The following is a 22,858-nucleotide window of genomic DNA, read 5'->3' on the forward strand; positions in this document are numbered from 1 at the left end:
TCCTTTGTCATTGTAATGAGTCCAGTCATGGATTTTAATCCCAGCAAATCAGTCCCTGTTAATCCTTGATAACCTTTTAATAGAGGTTATACACATACACAATGTCCAGTTAGAGTAACTAAGCTATGTCAGCATGATGAAGTACGCTTTTATGCATGAAGTGTCTCTAAACAGAGATGTAATGAAGATACAGCTAATTCTGTTAGAATGAGTTTGCTTACTGTGAACTGACTAATATACTCTTTAATGAGGATTAGAGATTCACATACGCAAATCTGATTGAGACAATCGGAATGTCTCTTTATCATCTACAAATCTCTCTCTATCTCTCCTTGTCCTGTGATATTTATATAGCAACACAGGGTCACTGGAAAAACGTGCCTGGGGCAGCATTTCTGCAAAATGATTACGTTGCTCGTTTTGCAACACTGCCAAAGTGTCTTTTATCATGACTTGTGTTTCACTGGATTTGTACCCGAGCGCTTTGCTTCACATGTGCAGTGCTGTACCAGGTGAGCAGAGCAAGCTTATACGTCATAAAAGCCATACATATGGAGCTGGTTATTTAAGGAAAACGTTTAAATGTATTAGTTTATAAATCATGCACTGTGTGTTGAGGTCATAAAGTATTGTGCAAGAAACCACACAAAAATAAGATTTTAATCAATAATCTGCCCCTGTAATCATAATTTGTGTGAAAAAGAACACATGGTGTTGTTTTAGTGCCATTAGTGCTAATTTCAGTTCAGCAAAGCTAATGTAGTTTTTGATCATAATTATGATCACTCTTTTACACAATTCCCTCCTTTTTCCACTGTGTTGTTTTCAGTTAAGTTTAGGTGACGAATAGCACCCAGGCAGCTGTCAAGGTCATTCTGCATCCATCCAGCAGCCTACTATGTAACATTAGCAATGCTAATAGGCTAACTTGTGTCTTCCTGTTAATCTTTTCTTTTTATTTATTTATAACTTTTCCTGTCTTTTTTGGGTCTTAAAGCAGTCGTTAAACCCTTAGATGTTGTTAGATTCTATTTGTGTGTGTGTCTGTGTGTGTGTGAGAGAGAGAGAGTCTATTTGAATTTTGTGTCAGTGTATTCGTGGTTAGCTCTGCGCTTGTTTGAATATGCACATTACAACATGAGTTTGACTGTAGAGTGCATACTATACAAACAAACATGCTCTATGTAAATTTACAAATGCTTGACTAATGTACTGCAAGTGTAAGTGCATGATCTTGTACACTAGTAACCTGCAGTATATACTTATAGTCAATACTCAAGTTAGCATCACATATCTGTTCCATTAAACGTGATGCTTTTTAGGTAGCTAACTATAAACTTAATAGACTGGGTTGTCTCTGTATCTCAATAAAACTGCACTTATTACAAAAACATTAAAATTACTAGTTAAATTGGTAAATTTTTGCACATATTTGGTACTTAGAAAGTGTTCATTTTGGACCCTGGATGTGTACCTTTGAGTGCGATTCTTCATGTATGTTAGTACAGATATAGTCTGCGATGATATGTGTTTTAGCGGTGTGTGAGTGTACTAAGCATGCGTGCGTGTGAGATAGTGCTGGAATGGTGATGGGTCAGGGCGCTGTGAAACATCAGGCCTCACAGCCGTTGGCTAATTTTAGCCCTTGTGCACTGTACACCGCTACAGTATCTCTCGCACAGGCAGATTAATAGAGTTACAGAAGCCTCTACTGTATCACTGCTGTTGCCCGAGCCATTCCCAGAGACAGCGGTGGGAGGAGAGAAAGAAAGAGTGTGGAGATACAGAAGGAGGTCGAGAAGACGAATAGAGAGGAAAACAAGAGAAAGTATGGAGCTTGAGCAGCGGTTCCTACATAATTCTGGTTTAACAGTTCATCAGGTTCGCATAAGAATAAATGGGAGATTGATGTGATTAACGAGATTTTCAGTAAAACGTGCAACACAGTCTTTTTGGAAAAACATGCGCCTGGTGACATTTCTGTCGTTTCTTGCATGTTTCGCGATACTTTCAAACTGAAACGTCTAGTGAGTGGCACAAAAAGTACATTCAGTTTTATTCAAAACGAATGACCAATTCAGCTACTTTTTATTATGTTGGTTGTTGTATATTGTTGTATATATTTAATCAGTATGGAAATTAAATGGTGAGTGGCGCTAAAAGATTAATGCTCTCATTTGAAAATAAAGTGCCACATAAACTAAACCATACTCTAAACGTAACCATGTATTAGTTTAATATGATTTGTAAGTATAGGTTTTGAAGTTTTTCTGAAATGTAAGTAGAGGCATGGTTTCAATCAGCCTAGGTTGAAAATGTGTTCATAAACTGATTGGATTTAACATGCATTTACCTTAAAGCAAATGCAGATTCTTTTTACTGGTTCTAGTTTAATCCACAGAATGAACCTCTCAAAATTACTATGTTGTATCGCTATTATAAGTGACCCAGCAACATTTTACCTTTTTTGGGGGGATAATGTATTTCAGTTTTTTTTTTTTTTTTTTGTAGTTCCCTATATGAAAATTGACCATAGTTGGTTACCAATCAATGGTTACCATAGTAAACATATATAAGAGAAACATACATATATATATATATATATATATAAAGAAGACAAAAGGGAAAAAAAACAATACTTGCATATACAAAGTTCTGTCATGAAATCCTGGATGTCACAGGCTGAGAGGTCCTTAACTCAATCTGTATGCAATCACATCATTCTCTATTGGGCACAGCTGATTGGTTCCTGCTGTATCAGTAGCCAATGAGCTCACTGCTCAATCTAGTAGTTGCAGCACTTTCAGAAACCCTCCTTCTTCTCCAGCTCCACCTCGATCGTATGCTATATTATACAGCAGCAGCATGTTTTACTTGTGTGTTGTATATGTATTGGCAGTAGCAATAACCAACAGCAGCAGCAGTGTAGCAGATCTATTCCGCCAAGACCAAACATATCAACATGGTCATATCCATTACCATGCCAAACTCACTGAGAGTTGTCATCACAGAAATGCATTAATTTGGTTGCACTCCTCTGGGAGACCTTTGCCTTAGGATACACTTCTCTCACAGCCCTGATCATACTTCCCATGAGGCACTAGGGCACAGTGGAACACGACTTACAAACCCACTGAGGTTTATACATCCGGGACAGATAACACCATTATGGAGGATGCAACTGATACACAATCAAATCACTAACTAGAGGAATCTGCCTCCAAACACCACAAACCAAGAGGAGAACAGAAAGATAAACAGACTAGTTTGAGAAGGAGAGCGAGCTGGAGAATAATTGATATTAAGTAAGTGTAGACCGCCCAAGGCTTGCTCTGGCATTCACCGATCTCTCTGCTTGACTCCATTGCCTACTTATTACCATTATAAACTATTTTTCTTTTTTTATGTCTATTCCTCCTACTCCATTCGGTTTGTTCATCTGCTCCTCTACAGCTGCTCATTTGAAAGAAACATCAATCTCACTTTACATTTATAAGTATATGAGTAAATACTGAGTAGCTATTCAAACTCGAAAACTGTGTCATCAGGAGACATGTGACCTAAAAAAGGGGTTTTCAGACTGGAGGCTGGGGGGTCAATGCAAAAGTTTATAAAATAAAATTGTGCAAAAAAACTTTACTTTTTGAATATATAATTTAATAATAACTGAAAAATTAAATGTGAAAGATTAAACACCCCTGTTTTAAAATGATTTGTTTAATTGTTTATGATTATTTGATGAAATAGACTGTAAGGCAAGACTCACTATTACTATTTTTCACACTTAGGGTTATAGATTTGAACAAAACCCAAACACCAAGTATAATACCTCAAATCAAGCAGCTTGTAGACAGAGCACTTCAGACGTATGATTTTCACCTGGCGGATGATAATGAGATTGCAGAATGTCTGGACTCTGGACTGGCTCATGTGTTCGATCCGTGTCCGTGGCAGTGCCTGGTAGGGGTTATCTGATGCTGGTGGTCTGATCTTTTAAGTGCTGTGTGCCCTTCCACTAGTAACCTTGAGCATTAATTGAGTGTTGTTGGTTCGCATTCCCATAGTGCTTTGCTTCTACACAATGCTGTTGTTTGTTATAGAGATCAAAGCAGAAACCTGAAGGAAAAAAATGTAACACACATTATTTTTATGTAAACTCCAAAAAAATATCTTTAAGCTATTATTATTCAATATGGCGAAATTGCTAATACAATTGAGCTAACTCTTTTATCCAAAGTGACTTACAGGAAAACAATCGCGGAAATGGTCCCTTTGGAGAAACCTGGGGTTAATTGCTTTGTTCAAGGGTAGAATGGGGATAAAATGCAATTAGGATCTCAGTAGCTCCCATGTTGGTGAATCACCTCCAACCACCCTACGACTCAAACTCGGACATTTAGCTTAGAAATACAAAATTTTAACTGTTAAGTCATGAAGAATACATGAAGATGTGAACGCAGACACATCTATCTCCAAAATGTGTCAGAAAGCAATTCATAAGCCAACAAGTATGGATTCCACAAGGCAACCATACTACAGTTGCTACTACAGACATTAGCATAAACAGCTTCCTTCTACAGCTAGTTTTCCCTTTCAGGTCAAAAAATGGCATGGCAGAGCAATAGTTTGAGGATAATCTTGTAGAGAAAGTTAGTTAAAGTTAGCTACAGAACATTGTCAGCATGTCTATAGCTAGCTGCTTGAATAACAACACCTTTGCTTTAAAATTACCACTTGTTACTAGGCTTGTTACCACTATAGAGCAATGGAAGGGTGCATGTTAAATATGTTTAACTGGGCCGCACACTTGCAATGCATTGGCCAAACATTAGTGTCTTCTTTGCATACTTGTGTAAGGTTTTTAGTTATAATCCTCACCAGAGAAATCTGGTGTCTGTCTGTTTGTGAATATTGATTTAAGATTGGATTGATTCATTGGCTTTGAGGGCCTTTTCCATGTCAGCACTTCCTGATATTGTTTGTCAGTCCCACGAGGTGTATCTACATGACCCGGAAAACCAATATAGATACAACGCTAGTCATATGTATATAAGATACAGCCATTTCCACAGGCCAATTTGAAGGTTAATGTGTTTTGACAATATTCTTGATCCCACAGCTCACTGACTATTACAGCTTTAAATTAGGAGGTGCCACTGGATTTGACTCTTAGACATTAGACTTTTTAAAAAAAAACTTAAAGTATATAATGTCTGTGTCACTTAATTCACCAAACTGAATAAGGGTTTCAAACAGTTCAAATCACTCCCTTCTGCCATTGGTAAAAAAAAAAAAAGAGAGAGACAGCCCCGCCCCAAACTCATACCATTGACTGAGGCACTGTTGCTATGTTGATATGACACACTTTAAAGGCTACATTCACAACACATTTAACTTCCATAATGTGATGTATTTTAGAGTAAAAAAGCAGGAAATGATGTAGGGCAGGCTTCTTCTCCACCCTCATGGCATTGGGTACATGACTATAAGGTATAGAAAGTAATTATATTTTGATTAAACCATTGACAGTTAGACCAGGGACATATGAGAAAGTAAATATGGTTAATTTTGATGTTTTCTTGAGTATGATGTTATATGGACATATGAGTTCTAATATCAGTTCTCATTAGTAAAATGCATTTGTGACAAAAGAAATTCAACACCCTCTGTATTTCATAAAGAAATGCTTCTGTATCACATTACAAGCGTCAAACTATAAGAGAAATTTGCCAAGACAGTTTGGCAGTCTGTTCTGTTATCACATAATGACGCCTCAGCTTCTTTGCGGTAACTCAAAAATAGTGTGAGACTACAAAAGGTCACCACATCTTACTGTGGGTTTTGTGGAGCATAAAATGAACTTAACCCATCACCGCAGCGTGCAGGCCCATACCATAAGCGGCCATTAAAACGACATCAAATTCACACCTTAGTAATTCCAGCCGTATGTGGAGAGCAAGAGCAATTTCATAGACATAGATAACAATTACTTTCAGCTTCAAATCCTACCTTAATTTGGCAGGGGAAATCTCCACAGCAACACAGGGTTTATCATGCAAAACCAGTTAACACTGAAGCTGGGAAAGACATAAGTAGAGATCTTTTTTGAGGTGGTATGTATTGAGTTTCTCCGGCCAGGGCTGTATAATGAAATAACTGGCCCGGATAGAAAAGAAACTGAGAGATGTGTGGAGTTAATGGGCTTTTCATGCAAATGAGGGATGGCTGAATTAGTGAGGGTGCCCACGGAGGCATTCAGGAGAGAAGATCGGCTTTGTTCTGAGCCAGGGCTGTTGAAACCTTTTATCCAATGCCGTTCGCTAACGATGGACGATTGCACTAAGCTATAACATGAGCTTGTTTGATTAACCAAGAGAATCGGTCTCTTTATTCATGTTGGATGGGAGGTGATGTTTAAAAGTTTCATCCTGAATTGCAATGTCAGAATATTTCATAGTAGTGAAGTGGCATGCTCTTGAAATCAATATGAAATCAGCATAGGCTCATTGGAATAGCTCCATATATATCGCCTTTTTTATTTTTTTACTCCAAAAACTTACCTAAATATACAATTCACTGTAGTTTACAGCTGAATTGAACTCTAGTGGCATTAAAACACCAACAAAATACCTGGTATAGCATTGCACTTGTTACCTACAACAAACCAACACAAAACGTTGCCAGATTCATGTTCATCTGTTTCAGATCAAACTAAATTCGCCTTTAACGCTACTCGCTGGACATTTCACTGGACATGAAAGTGTTGCGAAACGTGCAAGGGGCAACATAATATAATTTCACAGAAAAATCACTGAAGGCACATTTTTCCAATTAACCTGAGTTGATTAAAATGATCCCTTAGTACTTTTTAAATATGCATCCCATATACATCAGTGCATGTTATTGCAAACAGAAAAAAAAGTTTAGATTTGTACTGTAATCTTTTACAAAAAGAATACTTTATTTTGTCTGACATCTCCAAATCCTCTTTTTTTCCAACCCCTAAAATGACCTGTCATACAGAGACCACTTCCTAATTCATTCAATTCGCAGTAAATAAGATCAAGTCCTGCCTTGGATTTTTACTCCTTGAAAATCCTGTTTCACCCAGAAAAATGTCACATTACGGGAGTAAAATGCAATTATTTGGTTGTGAATTGTCTGAGAAGTTGTGTTAGTCTAAGTTTAAAAAAGAGGCAATGTGAGTTATATAACAAGCACGATCTCTTTCGGTCGACTACACAGAATAAGCAGCAAAACAAAACAAGAATAAATGTGTATCTCTTTCACACGCACACATACACTTCCCATATCCATTTCTCTGCATTATTTCACTCTGTTTAAAATTGCCACCCGGTTGCATCTAGCCAAGCCTGAATTGATTTTTTCGGCATTCAAAGCCTTTCACCCCTCTGAGTCTCTGTTGTGCCAGCACACAATGTAGTTTGCATATGACTAATCATCTGCCGTGTTTATATGTAATCTCATATCATTTCAGACCACGTCCCCTGTTTTGTATCTTCCTCTCTCGCCTCCTGGCTGTATCGCTCTTGTGAAACTCAAACCAAATCGGCCTTTGCTCAAAACACATGCAAATATCCCAGCAGTTCACTAAGAAAGAAAGGGACTCTTGCAATCGTGTGTAAGCGTACCTAAAGTGCATGTTGGCGGTGTTCTCAGTGGTTCTCAACTGGTGGGTCGTGACCAAAACAAGCATCAGGTCTATTACAACAATGCTATGCAAATAATTAAATGCAAATTACCATAAAATTGTCCATACTTAGGATAGCAAAAATAAGTATGCTTTTAAAGGTGAGAAGGATCGCTCTTTTTATGTGCTGTATTTTGAATATTCGGCCCAGTGTTTGTTCCAATCTGGTAAATCCCTCTCCTGATGTTGTTTATCGGTTTACAAAACCGCTTGGGCTGGTTTACCATAAAAATGTAGCATCATGATGAGTTACACTCAATGTCTAATGCAAAATCTGAACCCTAAAGCAAAACCTATTGAGAACCGCTGCGCAATATAGAACAGCCCTGTTTACTGCAGTTTTATTGATGCAGAGCTATTAAGTATCAGACCTTTTAGTAGGCGAAGATGAGCTGGATAACAAATCTTCTTTTGTGTTGACTGTTGTCTTTGGGTTTAAACATAATTGTTTTGAATCCTCCAGGGCAGTGACTTGTCAATTCGGAGATTCTGCTGTGCTCCCGTGATGCTCTATTCTCACTGCATTATTAGCAATATAAATCTACAAAGAGGTGAAAAGGCATGACATTCTCAGCCCTGGCTACATAGTAATGCAGAAACTCTTCAACACCACACGGGTTATTAAGAACAAGGGCGAGTATAGAGCAGGAAACAGGCTACTTTAAAGGCTTATCTAGCAGCATTTCAGTCTGACTTAAAGGGATACTCAACTTTTTTTTGGAAATAGGCTCATTTTACAACTCCCCCAGAGTTAAACAGTTGAGTTTTACCGTTTTCGAATCCATTCAGGCGATCTCCGGGTCTGGCGGTACCACTTTTAGCATAGCTTAGCATAGATCATTGAATCGGACAAGACCATTAGCATCTCTCTCAAAAAAATGACCAAAGAGTTTCGATATTTTGCCTATTTAAAACTTGACTCTTCTGTAGTTACATCGTGTACTAAGACCGACGGAAAATGTAAAGTTGCGATTTTCTAGGCTGATATGGCTAGGAACTATACTCTCATTCCTGCGTAATAATCAAGAAACTTTGCTGCAGTATATAGAATAATGATATGACGCAGCGCCTGAAAATAGGTCTAATAGGTTAGACAAACTTAGTCTCGGTCACGCTGGAAGTTACCGAGCTGGGGACTATTTTCAGGCGCTGCGTCATATCATTACGCCTGCTGGACTCATGGTACGGCAGCAAAGTTTCTTGATTATTACGCAGGAATGAGAGTAGTTCCTAGCCATATCAGCCTAGAAAATCGCAACTTTACATTTTCCGTCGGTCTTAGTACACGATGTAACTACAGAAGAGTCAAGTTTTAAATAGGAAAAATATCGAAACTCTTTGGTCATTTTTTTGAGAGAGATGCTAATGGTCTTGTCCGATTCAATGATCTATGCTAAGCTATGCTAAAAGTGGTACCGTCAGACCCGGAGATCGGCTGAATGGAATCGAAAACGGTAAAACTCAACTGTTTAACTCTGGGGGAGTTGTAAAATGAGCCTATTCCAAAAAAAGTGGAGTATCCCTTTAAGCCACGTTCACACAGCAACAGAATATGGTTGTCAGTCCTGTATTAAGAGTCCTTAATACAAGCGCATTCTATAACTGAACTCACACCCGTACATTTTCAGGACTCACAACCGTATTGTCGGAAAACACGCTCTGTGTGAACGGAACCGGACTGTCTGTCACGTGTGTGTATGCGAGAAAGCCACTCTACAACTGCACAAACTCGTGTTTACCATGTGTTGCGGGTTTTGTGTGTGATTTCGCTTTCGGTAACTTATAGCGACGGAGATACTCTAGCTCCGGTCGGTTAATGAAGATCTGACGGACGAACATTCAGCTTGATTGGACTCTTGTCGTTGGACTGAAGACTTTTCAGTTTTATGGATGTCGCCATATTGGATATGACTTTGGTCACTGTCGGTAAGGTTATACTGGTAGGGAATAGGGGCTTGACTCCAGTTGCACGTTCATACAGACAGTATTCGAGATGGTATGATAAGTTGCTATTTGAACAGGATGTTTCGAGACTCACATCTGTAAGGAAATGTGGTTGTCAGTCTGTAATATATATAAAAAAAGTTTTTAATATTGGTAAGAATTATTACAATTTTAAAATAAATGTTTTCTATTTAATTATATTTTAAATATAATTATTTTAAATATAATTATTTAATTATATTTTAAATATAATTAATTCATTTGATAACAAAGCTGAATTTTTAGCAGTCATACTCCACTCTTCAGTGTCACATGACATCCTGTTTTCTCAATATGCAAAATAGTGATTTGTGTTACTCAACAAAACACCATCCTGTCCAAAAGCTAATTCTTTAATGAAACCACTGACCTTGTTCTCCTTGTGTTCCTCCTCCAGATTTTTCATATGACGTATGACCTGGCGAGTGCTGTGGTAAGAATCTTTAATCTGATTGGCATGATGTTGTTGCTGTGTCACTGGGACGGATGCCTGCAGTTCCTGGTGCCCCTCCTGCAAGACTTCCCTCCTGATTGCTGGGTGTCCTTAAACGGTATGGTTGTAAGTATTCAAAACTTTTCATTACTCTTTCAGAACTATTTTGTCATTTTTATTTTGGACCAAATACTGGATCAGGTCAAAATGATCATTTGATCAGAGGATAAGACACGAAGTGTTCTCTAAATGTTTAACTGCTATTCATTAAGAAACTTAGTAATGACAGTAAATACATGTTGCATTCACATAGTGTCAGAATTACCGTAATTACGAGATGACATGTGAAATGTTCACATGACGGGACTTGCTCGTTTCTGTGGCAACTCTCACGGATCCAAGGGTGGCTTTGTTGGTTATGACAGCAAAATACTTAATCGTGACATAAATTCACCTTCTGCAAAATACTGAAGAACAAAGAAAGCACCTGGTTACACTGGTAATATTAAAATTGCATACTGTGGTCGTTGGCAAACTAGTCTGTGTTGTCCATCTGCTGATTCTCTGATGCATACAAAACTGAAAAGCACTAATCATTAAATCATTTTTGAGGCACTTAGTAACAAATAAACTAGATATTTCACAAACAGAACTATATACAGTATACTATGTACACATTAATACCTCTATTCAGCAAGGATGCATTAAATATATCAAAAGCGACAGTAAAGAGATTTATAATACAAAAGATTTCGGTTTCAAATATGCTGTTCTTTTGAACTTTCTATTCAATCAAAGAATCCTCCAACAATGTATCATGGTTTCCACAAAATTATTAAGCATTATTAATAATAAGAATTGTTTATCGAGCACCAAATCAGCATATTAGAATTATTTCTGAAGGATCATGTGACACTGAAGACAGAAACCAATTCAGCTTTGCTATCACAGGAATAAATTATATTTTAATAATAGGCTAATGTGTAAAAATAATTTTTACTTCAATTTTTTAATCAAACAAATGCAGCCTTGGTGAAAATAAGACTTCCTTAAAAATTGTAAATCATTAAAAACATTAAAAAAATCTTAATGATCTCAAGTGCTTAGTTCATTTAGATAAACAAACATTCTGAACACGAAGTTTACACAAACTAGGGTGGACTGCTCGACATGTTGACAGACAGTCTCTTCCTGTCTAAAGGCCTCGATATACTTCAAGTGAAATCGAAGAACGAACTGGTGTGACGTCATTTCGAACAAAATCAGGCCAAAACGAAGTTCATTTTGTGTTTGATTTGGAAGTTTTGAAACAGCTTGCCAAAGCTGGTAAACACCTTGGAAATACCATTGGTCCGTGGCGATGATGTAATAGGTTGGTGTGCTCTGAGGCTCCACCTTCTTTGACGTGGACATTTTCTCTGGTTCATTTCTTCTGTTCAGTACCTCGAGGTCGTTCGTCCGCGAGTAAAAAGATGAACAGACTGGATATAGCTGAAAATTAAGTTGTAATTCTAATTAAAAGAGACACTTTTTTCATGTTTAGTACTGTATAGCTGCTTACTTTTAATCAATCTATTGAATAAAATGGTTTATAAATAAACGTGACGTGACTTTACTGAAGTGCCGAATTGCAGAGGTCGTGCAAACATCCATATTGCGATGGTCAGATGCTTTCTTAACTGCTGTTTTTTCACCGCTTGTTGTGTTTATTTCGTTATTGAAAGGAAAGCATTCAGCATTAACATTTACCTAAATGCTGCTCTCAGCGGCTTGCGCGACAACAGTATACCACCACGTATTTCAAACCTCTTTTTACCTCAAAACGAAGAACGAAAATGAACTTTGCCGTGAGTATATCAAATGCCTTAAGTGGGCGATTCTTGGCCAGAATAAGCTGTAATGTGCAATAGCAAAACCTTAAGACATTGAATGTCAAAGACGATTTACCTAGCTAGCCATTAATGTTAAAGCCGCTGACATTTTGGTGCTTTTACATGACGACACAACAGTCAAATGGGAAAATTTCGTTTTTAACTTCAATTTGTTTGACCAAGTCATGAACAGACGTCTGAAACAACTAACACAACACGATAACATCAGTTAATCAGAATAATGTGTTCTAAATGAAACAACCCTGAGCATATGAATATTTGGACTTGCACGTCCCATTGCTGTTAAAATCCGAGACACTGGGCAGAACATTTTATACTTGACCTTTATCAAACGAGAGCTGTTCAACTAATCAGGACAGATGGCTCGCTGTAGTTTTTCACCACACATCATGTTGGTGCTAAACGGATGTTAAAATGCCAAGACTGTTTTTTTTTTCTTCTCCCAGCTTTACGAACGAGTTCAACTCATATTCCAGGTCAAATAGCAGTGCTGGTAAAAGCATTAGGCTTTTTTTAGTAAGTCAGATTTCTCTGATTCCCACTAACAAAGATTATGCATTCACTTTGAAAGTGTGCGCAGAAATCAGCAGACGGCATGTGCAAATCTCTTTGCATATTCTTCTGAGCCTGTTAGCTTGGCATCACAATAGATAGCAGGCTTGGGTGATGGTGGTGCTCGGGTGATATGGCTGTTCGTGGTTACGCAACCATATCCCCCCTCAAGTGCTACAGGGCTCAATCTAACTTTGAGGGGCTCTGTGTGATACTGTGGGGCCCTCGGCTCTGGAGGGCCTTACCGGGAATCATTGATATTTGTGTTTTGAAATGTTGTGAAACCTCTGGCTATATTGAACGTGACATTCTGACATATTAAAGTTAAAGCCTCAGCCATGTCTGCTTTCTCTTAGAAACATTTTACGTCAAACGCACTACTTGCCTCTTCAACCCAGACGAAATAGATGGAAAGTATGCATACGATAACACACACGAAATCAAGTCCTTTGTTATAGCTCTTATGCTTACAGGAAGTGACATAACTGTGCTACAAATATGTACTTAAAAAAATAAATAAATTCTAAGCAAATTTCTCTCATATTTGCACTCTGAGCTAAAGAAGAGGTCAAACGCTCATGGCGTTTGTACTGCTGTTGGATGCGATAGGAGGTTGAAATTCCCCCTTGTGGCTCTGATTTAAAATACTAGCCTCAGGTTCCTGTTTTGCTTTTTCAAACAGAGAATAGGAATATACTGCAGTACACACACACACACACACACACACACACACACACACACACACACACACACACACACACACACACACACACACACACACACACACAAGCTCTATTTCAAAACCTAGTGAGTTGCCTATCTAGACAACATTTTAAGAGACCATATGAAGCCTGTTCCAAAAAGTAGATAAGTAAGATACCTTCTTTTAGCTATATTTGGTGTGCATCCTTCAGTCAAGTCTATCACAGAATGCATTGCAATGAACTTGCCTTCTGGAAAGTTCCCACCTTTAAAGGGATACTCCACTTTTTTGGGAAATAAGCTCATTTTACAACTCCCCCAGAGTTAAACAGTTGAGTTTTACCGTTTTAGAATCCATTCAGCCGAACTCCGGGTCTGGCGGTACCACTTTTAGCATAGCTTAGCATAGATCATTGAATCGGACAAGACCATTAGCATCTCTCTCAAAAAAATAGAGTTTCGATATTTTTCCTATTTAAAACTTGACTCTTCTGTAGTTACATCGTGTACAAAGACCGACGAAAATGTAAAGTTGCGATTTTCTAGGCTGATATGGCTAGGAACTATACTCTCATTCCTGCGTAATAATCAAGAAACTTCGCTGCCGTACCATGAGTCCAGCAGGCGTAATGATATGACGCAGCACCTGAAAATAGTCCCCAGCTCGGTAACTTCCAGCGTGACCGGAACTAAGTTTGTCTAACCTATTAGACCTATTTTCAGGCCCTGCGTCATATCATTACGCCTGCTGGACTCATGGTACGGCAGCAGAGTTTCTTGATTATTACGCAGGAATGAGAGTATAGTTCCTAGCCATATCAGCCTAGAAAATCGCAACTTTACATTTTCCGTCGGTCTTAGTACACGATGTAACTACAGAAGAGTCAAGTTTTAAATAGGAAAAATATCAAAACTCTTTGGTAATTTTTTTGAGAGAGATGCTAATGGTCTTGTCCGATTCAATGATCTATGCTAAGCTATGCTAAAAGTGGTACCGGCAGACCCGGAGATCGGCTGAATGGATTCGAAAATGGTAAAACTCAACTGTTTAACTCTGGGGGAGTTGTAAAAAAAGTGGAGTATCCCTTTAAGCCTAGAAGTCATAAATGTGCATGCAAGTAAAAAACAAAAACAAAAAAGGCTTCAGCAAAAACTGGTAGAAGTTGTATCACTAATGCAACAAAATGAAAAGCAAATGATGCGCATTAGGTGTTTAAGTGATGCTTATCTCTGTTTTATCCTTCTTGCATATAGCCACAGAAATTGATGTGTAATGTAATTTTATCACAAAAAAACTGACTTCATAAACCAACTAAATGGCTAGAATTTTATAGCAAGCTTTACAGATATTCTTTATCAACAAAACACAGAAGGACCTATACATCAGAATGACGTACAGAACCATCCAAGAATTTCATATAATGCTCAACAAGGCATGGATTCATTTGATCAAAAATACAGTGAAAACAGTAGTATTGTAAAATATTATTACAATTTAAAATACATGCTTTCTATGTTAATACATTTTAAAATATAATTTATTCCTGTGATGGAGTCAGCAGTGTCCTCAGTCTTCAGTGTCACATTATTAATGTACTTAATAAACTTATTATCTGCAATTAAATACAGTTGTGCTGCTGAATTTTTGTGGAAACCATGATAAAAAATTTTTTTAGGATTCTTTGATGAATAGAAAGTTCAAAAGAACAGCATTTATTTGAAATAGATTGTTTTTGCAAGTCTTTATTCTTACTTTTATCCTTGCTGAATAAAAGTTCATTTCTTCACCAAAAAAAAAAAAAAAATGAAGCAAATTCTATAAATCAATATTTACAATTAAAATATTCCAATTTCTGTGTCGCCAAATAGAGAATAATGACAGTGAAAGCTGTTTTCAAAATACAATCTTGCAAATACAATCATTCCGACATAACTTGAAGCCATACGTCGTCTCTTCTCCAAGGCCATTGCGGCTTCAGCAATCAAACATGCACATCCACCATGACTAATAATATTGTAAAACAGTCAATTTTACTAAGATTCATTCTCTTAAAATGAGCTTTTGTTATTGAGTCATCAATTTTCCAGGTTTTTTGATGCGACATTTCCTCAGTGATGGGGTTTCTAAACTGATAGAGATGCACCACCTCCTCCTTTCTGTAAATTATATCAAGACTGCATCATTATTTTCCATCTGTCTCATTCCCCTGGGCTTTGTTCAGATAAATGCCACAACCAGAAATTCATAACAGAAACAAACAGAAAATCAAAAGGCAAGGGAAGCGTTTTGTTTTACTTTTCTGTACCATAAGACTCATCCAATTTGATGTACCTTCTTAGTCTAGGTGCATTATCTTCTCTCTCTCTCTCTCTCTCTCTCTCTCTCTCTCTCTCTCTCTCTCTCTCTCTCTCTCTCTCTCTCTCTCTCTCTCTCTCTCTCTCTCTCTCTCTCTCTCTCTCTCTCTCTCTCTCTCTCTCTCTCTCTCTCTCTCTCTCTCTCTCTCTCTCTTTCCTTCCCTGAGTGACTTTGTGTAACTTTGAATCAATGACCTCCCTGTTTACCTCTGCACCACTTTCTCCTCCCCAAAAAAATCAATGCAGATGAAAAATGAGCAAAGATTCCCGGTTCTGTCTTTTCCCTGTGCACGGATGGGGGTCCCAGAGGGAGGCGGTGGCCCTGCTGCTCAGTAATTCAGGGTTTAGACGGGCGAAGAGAAGAAGAGGATATAATGCCCTGGTGGGGGAGTGCTAATTGGGACATTGAGTCTGAGTAGACAGGAGGCGACACTGACTGTGTTACCGGCCAGGCTGTCGGGTTAATTTAGCCATCAGAGAAGTTAGCGTTGCAGGACTGTCTGGGGATCTCGACATGCCTCCCTTAGCAGGATCCAAACTAAGTGACTGTAACTTTAAACCGCTGTATAACTCACTTATATTTGAAAGAGATAGTACAAGATGGGCCACATTCCAGACTTGTTGCATAATTTCAGGGTTGCCAACTCTCACGCATTTCAGGCTCTGTCTTACGCTCTCACGCTGCCTCACAGCAAATGAAAAAAGCCAACGTGCCGCACAGACCGTTTGGCGTATGACATCAAGAATCGAGCGATTCGAAAGCCACCGTTCAGGTAGCATTGTGAAAAGTAGTATTTGTGCACACAAAGCAGATTTACGCTTCTAAGATAACTTATTCATTTGAGTTGTTAATTTTAAACTATAATAATATGAACAGCTGACACGTACGTTTACCGCAGTAGTTGAGTTTTTTTCCTTGAGAAAAATTTACTTTTAGCTACTGTTCCCATTTATTTATTCAAATGAATCGGTACTGAATCAAGATTCGAATCATATTGCAAGCTTATGAATCGAGATTGCGAAAAGTTTCTTGCACTAAAAACAGCCATGAATCACTAGTGTCACCAAATAGAGGATTTAAAAGATTATTTTTCAGGACATATCCGTCATTACTGTGGATGTCTGTAATGTTTATTGTCATTTATTGCAGGAAAAAATTGTGTCATGCATTATAGAACAATATTACATGAATTTGAGCAAGTATTAAATCATGTATTAGGCAAGCTTCTAACCTACTTTTCAATACTAAAAAAGAGCCTCAAAAACTCAGTGGCCTCAAAACAGCAAGCATGGTCCCTCTGAGAAGTTGTGAAGTGCATCTTTCCATCGGTCACTGTCCACTCGATACTCTTGGTATCGATACTACAGGTGTGCTGTAGACCACAGAGAGAAGAGTCACAGGCTTTAACCACCCGGCCAATTCACACGGGATTACTTTTACCTGTGGTTATTTCTTCAAAACATTTTATAGACGGTAAACAACACTATGAAAGTTTACCTTTAGGAAAGTTAGAATGTCCAGACCTTTAAAAAGTCTGAAAAATGACTGATGTAGCCATTTTAAGTTAAAGTGAAATCAGTTAAAATCACAAGGAATTGTATCTAATTTTTAGAGGATTTTTATGAATCCTTAAGCATTCATAGAAATTATCCTAACAGTTTCCCGTTTTCAAAACGTGAAATAAATACATTATCTATACATTATAATTAATTAAAATATTTATTTGAATGTAGTCAAAATTGTATAATTAAAAAATGTAAATTATAAAACATATTTATGGTAATCATTTTAAACACTTGTACCTTTAAATCTTCTGTATGTTGCGGACCTCACCTTTAGGATAGTTCACCTAAAAATGAAAATTGTCATCATTTACTCACCCTCAAGTTGTTCCAAACCTGGATAAATTTCTTTGTTTTGCGCACAAAAGAAGATATTTTGAAGAATGTTGGTAACCAAACAGATCTCGGGCCCCACTGACTACCACAGTAGGAAAAATAAATACTATGGTAATGGGGCCTGAGATCTGCTTGGCTACAAATTGTCTTCCAAATATCCTTTATGTTCAGCAAAACAAAGATACAGGTTTGGAACAATTTGAGAGTGAGTAAACGATGACATCATTTTTCCTTCTGGGTGAACTATCCCGTTACTGTTTGAGAGTATGTCTAATAGTACAATAATTATTTTGTTCAAATGAGCAAAACAAATTGCTTTCCAAAATTTGCATTTAAGTAATTGATGCTCATGATGAGGACATTCAAAGCTAATTTATTCCAAGTAACACTGTAGATTTCCTCCCATAGAGTATAATGAATGATTATATAAACAAATTATAATATGCTTAGAGTTTATTTACTTGAGCTTTCACTAAGTACTTACAAAGGATGTGAAAGGGTGATTATGAACCGGCGGCAGCAGCCAAACCAGCAGAGGTTTTGCGGGAAACACTGTCCATAAATCACGTTTCTAACACGAGCGCTCTGCGGAAACACACTGCAGAGAGGAAACATCAATAACTATAATTGTTTCCCACATAATAAATAATAAATGAGTTTTTAATCATACGACGTGTTGCAGGCAAAGTTCATGTGACTTGATTATGCATTTTGCATTACTGTCCGCACTACTTCAGCCAAACATTAATGATATGCTTCATTTGATCTTCTGTACATAAAATAATCCACATCATCATGCCTCTGGATGCCTATAATAAATAATTTGAATACAATTCAGGCAGTTCTATTTCTCTGAGATGTTCTCAATGTGATCTACATCTCTCCCAGCAGACGCTGTGTGCTGCCACCTGATTGGTTCACGCTTCAATAGCTGGATAGTAACCGGACTTGTGTGGGTGAGAGAGAGAGAGAGAGGGGAGGGAAGGGGGTATAAAAAACATTTCCTACATGCCTTTAGACAACACTCACCTCATGTAAAGACAAAAGATTGGTGTAGTAGTGACACTAAAAGCCCGCTGGCCTATCCAAGCGAATTTTAATTAGGTCTGGTTTTGTATTATTAATCTTCCGTTTTATTGGCTGTGGCCGTATTTTTCTCGTTTAAACCATTACTTCAAATGCCATTCTTAACAGTAAGGGCATTCTGTATGTTACCGTTGCACAAAATCATGACTATTGCCTCTGCTATAAATAACCTGATGCAAAACAACACACACACCCCAAAGGGCTTTCTGCGTGTTTGTGGATTGGATGGTTTGTTTAGGTGTGAAAGGTGATGTAACAGAGCTGGTATATGGGCAGGTTTATCAGTTTGAGTAACAGGCAACTGGTGCTTCACTGTAATCATCAGACCTAGTAACACCCCGTAAAAGCCCCCACAGACTTGAATAGAGTGCACCGGTCCAGTTCGGGAAGTAAGTATCCCATTTACTTTCCCCATACAGAAATAGATTTTTAGCAATAATGTATAAACCTTTCAAGACAGACTTACAAAGAAGTCACTTTCAAATCAAGCAACTTTCTCTTTTGGTCAAAGCGACAAATCAAAATGTAACCAGCTTGAACCAGTTGCGAAATCAGAATGGAGAAATCTTTCGCCCTCATTCGAATTTCCTGGTCGTGTCGTGTGGATTCTTATTGAAATGGCTGGATTTCGGCCTCAAAGATACACTGAACAATGATAAATGTGATCCCACCTTAAGACAGTCACTTATTTTGGTCCTGAATGAATCAATGTATTGAGTGAATCTGTTGAGCAAATGATTCAGTGACTCTTCAAAACAACAACAAAAATCACTTGTTGCTAACCTGCAGAAAGAAGTGTTGTGCAAATAATGTCCTGTAGTTTCAGATTCAAGTATTTCCTTAGCAACAGTTCAGCAATTAGTTCATGTTTTTCTTTTTTTTCACGTCGACGAATTGTTGACAAACTCTTGTATTCTGATTCATCTTGGAGCCTATGGAGAAAATAAATGGAAAAAAGACTGCTATAAAAAGTGAACAGTCACTATTGCTTTCAGCCACACAGAAACAGATTCAGAAAAACATTCACATACACACTGTATATATATATACACTGTACATCTACACATTGATATATTCTGTTCTGTATGCACAAGCACACAGAAGGAAACTCATCTGACCCATCTAAAGAGAACAAGACTCTATAATATGCATTAAATCCAGTAATGTCATGCAGCCCACAACTTCCTTAAGCCCTTTATCTTCTGCATATGGCTCTTGATCTTCTGTAATGCTGAATTAAGAATAATATCATTACTGTACTCTCTAAATGACCCCTGTTTTCTGGAAACACTTCTGGCCAGTTAAAGCGATAAGGCGGAGAGAAGCAGAAATATGGATGCGTGTGTCCTTTTTGTAAGTGTGTGTGTGTGTTTTAGGAAAAGACTGAGCCTCATTTGAATTTTTATTGCACAGTAGCTCATCAGAGGAGAAAAGCCCAGTAGAACAAAGGTGATTTCCAGCTTATTTATAATAAGAAGCGCTACTACCTGACTCATTATCTTCCTGCTTAAACTTCTCACCCACAACAATGCATGGCATAATACACTGTAAGATCCAACGGTATCCTCTTGTATTCTCAGTCAAGTTTTTGCCCTAAATGCATGTAAAAGGCCCCATGTCCATTGGAAAAAAAGAGGTGACTTTGCTGGTAGGCTTGGATAGAGGGCGCTGTTTTTCTACTTGCCTTTTTATGGTTCTAGTGGAGATAAAAGCAAAGCTATGTTCGGAATAGCTATTTCTACAGTATGTACACTGTGCACAGTTATGCAAATTGTGTGTAATCAATATCTTGAAATGCTACAACTAAGCAACTTGAGCACACTGCATAAAATACCATATCCCACAATAATACAATGCAGTGATATCAGCTGTTGTATAAAATATGCGCTGCGTACGAATATGACTACTTCCATACGATACAATGCATTCGAATTTAATAGTGGTCATAAAACAGTAGGCGAAAAGTACCCTGATGACCTATTACTTCCGGGCGAGATTGTGAAGTGCGCATTCGATGGACACTTTACAATCCCATGAGGCCACAGGAGAGGATTTATGAATGGAAGAAGTGATGTAACGTCACATGGTAATGACAACATTGCAAATGTAAATGTAGAACATCGTTTTTAACGGTTGCAAAGTAAGTTTCAAACCAAATGTAGTACCTACTATATACAATATGCGATTTTGGACGCAACATTCCTGTTTGACTCATTATTTGATCTGAGGTTTTTACACAAAAATTGGAAATGCAAAATACCTGCTGTAATTTCCAATGTTTGCTGGAAATGAAATATGCAACTTAATCATGTGACAACACTACTGTTTATCCATTATCGTTGCATACTACTTTGTTTCCAATGGTATATGCATTCTGTGAGTAATATGCTAGTATTCCATTCTGAACAAAGACTGCAATTCCCAAGGCAATTTTAATGAGACTATCATAACTAGGAGTCATTTTGCGAGAGATTATGAGAGTAGACAACATTGCAAAAAGCCAAATTAGAAGGAGCAGGTCATCACTAATCCTCTCAGGTTAATAAAAAGTAAATAGCCCTGAATAAAATGAAAAACTTAGCTTTGTCTTTCTGGCACATACTCAAGCCACAAAGGCAGACCATAATATGACAAGCCAGATGTTTGGAAACATATTTCTCCTTTTTCTTAAGAACGATTACGATTAAACTGTTTTGAGAGTTGATCAACTCCCTGACTGGATTATAGCAACAGAAAATGTGATTTGGTCGGTAAACAATAGAGTTATTTTGGCTTGGACTTTCTGGATAGGATATACAGTATTATTGGTTTATGTTAAGCTCCATCAACAGTATCTGTGTCGATTACAGCAATTAACAGTTTACTCGTACATCGACTTGAAAAAAAAACGCAAAAAATGCTTTGACTGAAATATACAGCATTTCAAAACATAAATCTTTTTCTCTATACTTTTACATTTTCACTGTAAGTGCATGATTGTCAACTGAGAAAGAGTTAAAAATATTTTCTGTGGTAACTGACCGCCTGATGCTGTTGATCAAGCTTAACTTTATTTAATGTCTTTAACTTAGATTTCGATCAGTTTTGTTGCATCTCCTGAGATGTGCCGCATCGATAGTTGACGCTTTTATTGAATAAAGTCTCCTTGTTATAGTAATTAATTACCAGATGTAATAGATAATACAGGGATTTGTTTGGGAGCCTGTAAAAGATTGCTTTCAATTCTCAAGGGGCCTGTTGAGACGAATGCTTGGCCTTTCGTTTTATCTCACATGTCACTTTAGATAGTTCAGCTGACATCCATCAGGAAAAACACTGAGGGAAGAGGAGAGAAAAGGTGAGAGAAGAAGAAAAACAGATAGAAAGACGGGTAGAGGGAGATAGATAGATAGAAGCAGAAGCAGAAACCAGAAGATAAAAAGAGAGCGAGAGCTGCTTGCTGACAATAACGAGCCCAGGAAACAATTCATTGCTGAACGGACACACGTGCATCACAGTTTTCACAAATTAGAGATTGTGGTCTTGTACTAAACAAAACTCACTTTCCCTAATGTAGAAGAAAATACATAAATAAACACATGCATAGTCAGATCAAATAAAGATATAAAAAATGAGTTTTAATTAGAAACGTAGACGTGTAAATGCAACAAAATAAAAACACCAAACCAATTGCAAATGTTTAATTGAAAGTGTAATCTGATTAATGTAATTAACAGATCATCCAATTTATTAAATTGTAGGGCTTGTTTTGTGGAGATACTGGTATTCAGGGCAATAAGATTTTTACTATTATACAAATGTGTCATTAAAAATGTCAACAACTGTATACAAAAAAACAAACATATAGACACTGGTTCTCGGGTTTACGTATATTAGCACCCCTTAGCGGTGAACCATTGAAATTTTGAAACGTTCCGAACCATTATGACGTAACAAAGCCTTGTTTCCTCAAATTGTTTCCCAGTTTGATACACGCTCCGTGTTTTGAATACGCCCATCACTAGTTCCGTCACCGGTCTACACTTTCCATGTTTAAATAAACATTTGGAAGGTTAATAAAATGACAATGCATTGTCAGATGCAAACGCCTCCTCAGGTGGAGGTGCTTTATATGAGCCTCTTATTACCCTTTTCTGACACTCTCGGCCTGGTAACGTAGCGTGTGATTAGCTGGAATGGCTGAATTGGATTGAATTTCAATTACTGCATGTCTGGTCACGTCTGAGAGAGTCACAGCTGGGTGAG

At 37.6% G+C, this 22,858-nt stretch overlaps 1 protein-coding gene across 2 annotated transcripts in view; it reads left to right on the top strand.

Moving 5' to 3' along the window:
* hcn1 (hyperpolarization activated cyclic nucleotide-gated potassium channel 1) overlaps positions 1–22,858 on the top strand; it is a 96,586-nt gene that overhangs the window by 37,082 nt on the left and 36,646 nt on the right. For both annotated transcript variants that reach the window (XM_084388272.1, XM_084388273.1), the window contains exon 3: positions 10,092–10,253. In XM_084388272.1, the coding sequence (XP_084244398.1) occupies positions 10,092–10,253 (162 nt within the window). The remainder of the gene's footprint in view (positions 1–10,091; positions 10,254–22,858) is intronic.

This window comes from Rutilus rutilus (genome assembly GCF_951802725.1).
Source record: "Rutilus rutilus genome assembly, chromosome: 18".
NCBI classification, from domain to species: domain Eukaryota; kingdom Metazoa; phylum Chordata; class Actinopteri; order Cypriniformes; family Leuciscidae; genus Rutilus; species Rutilus rutilus.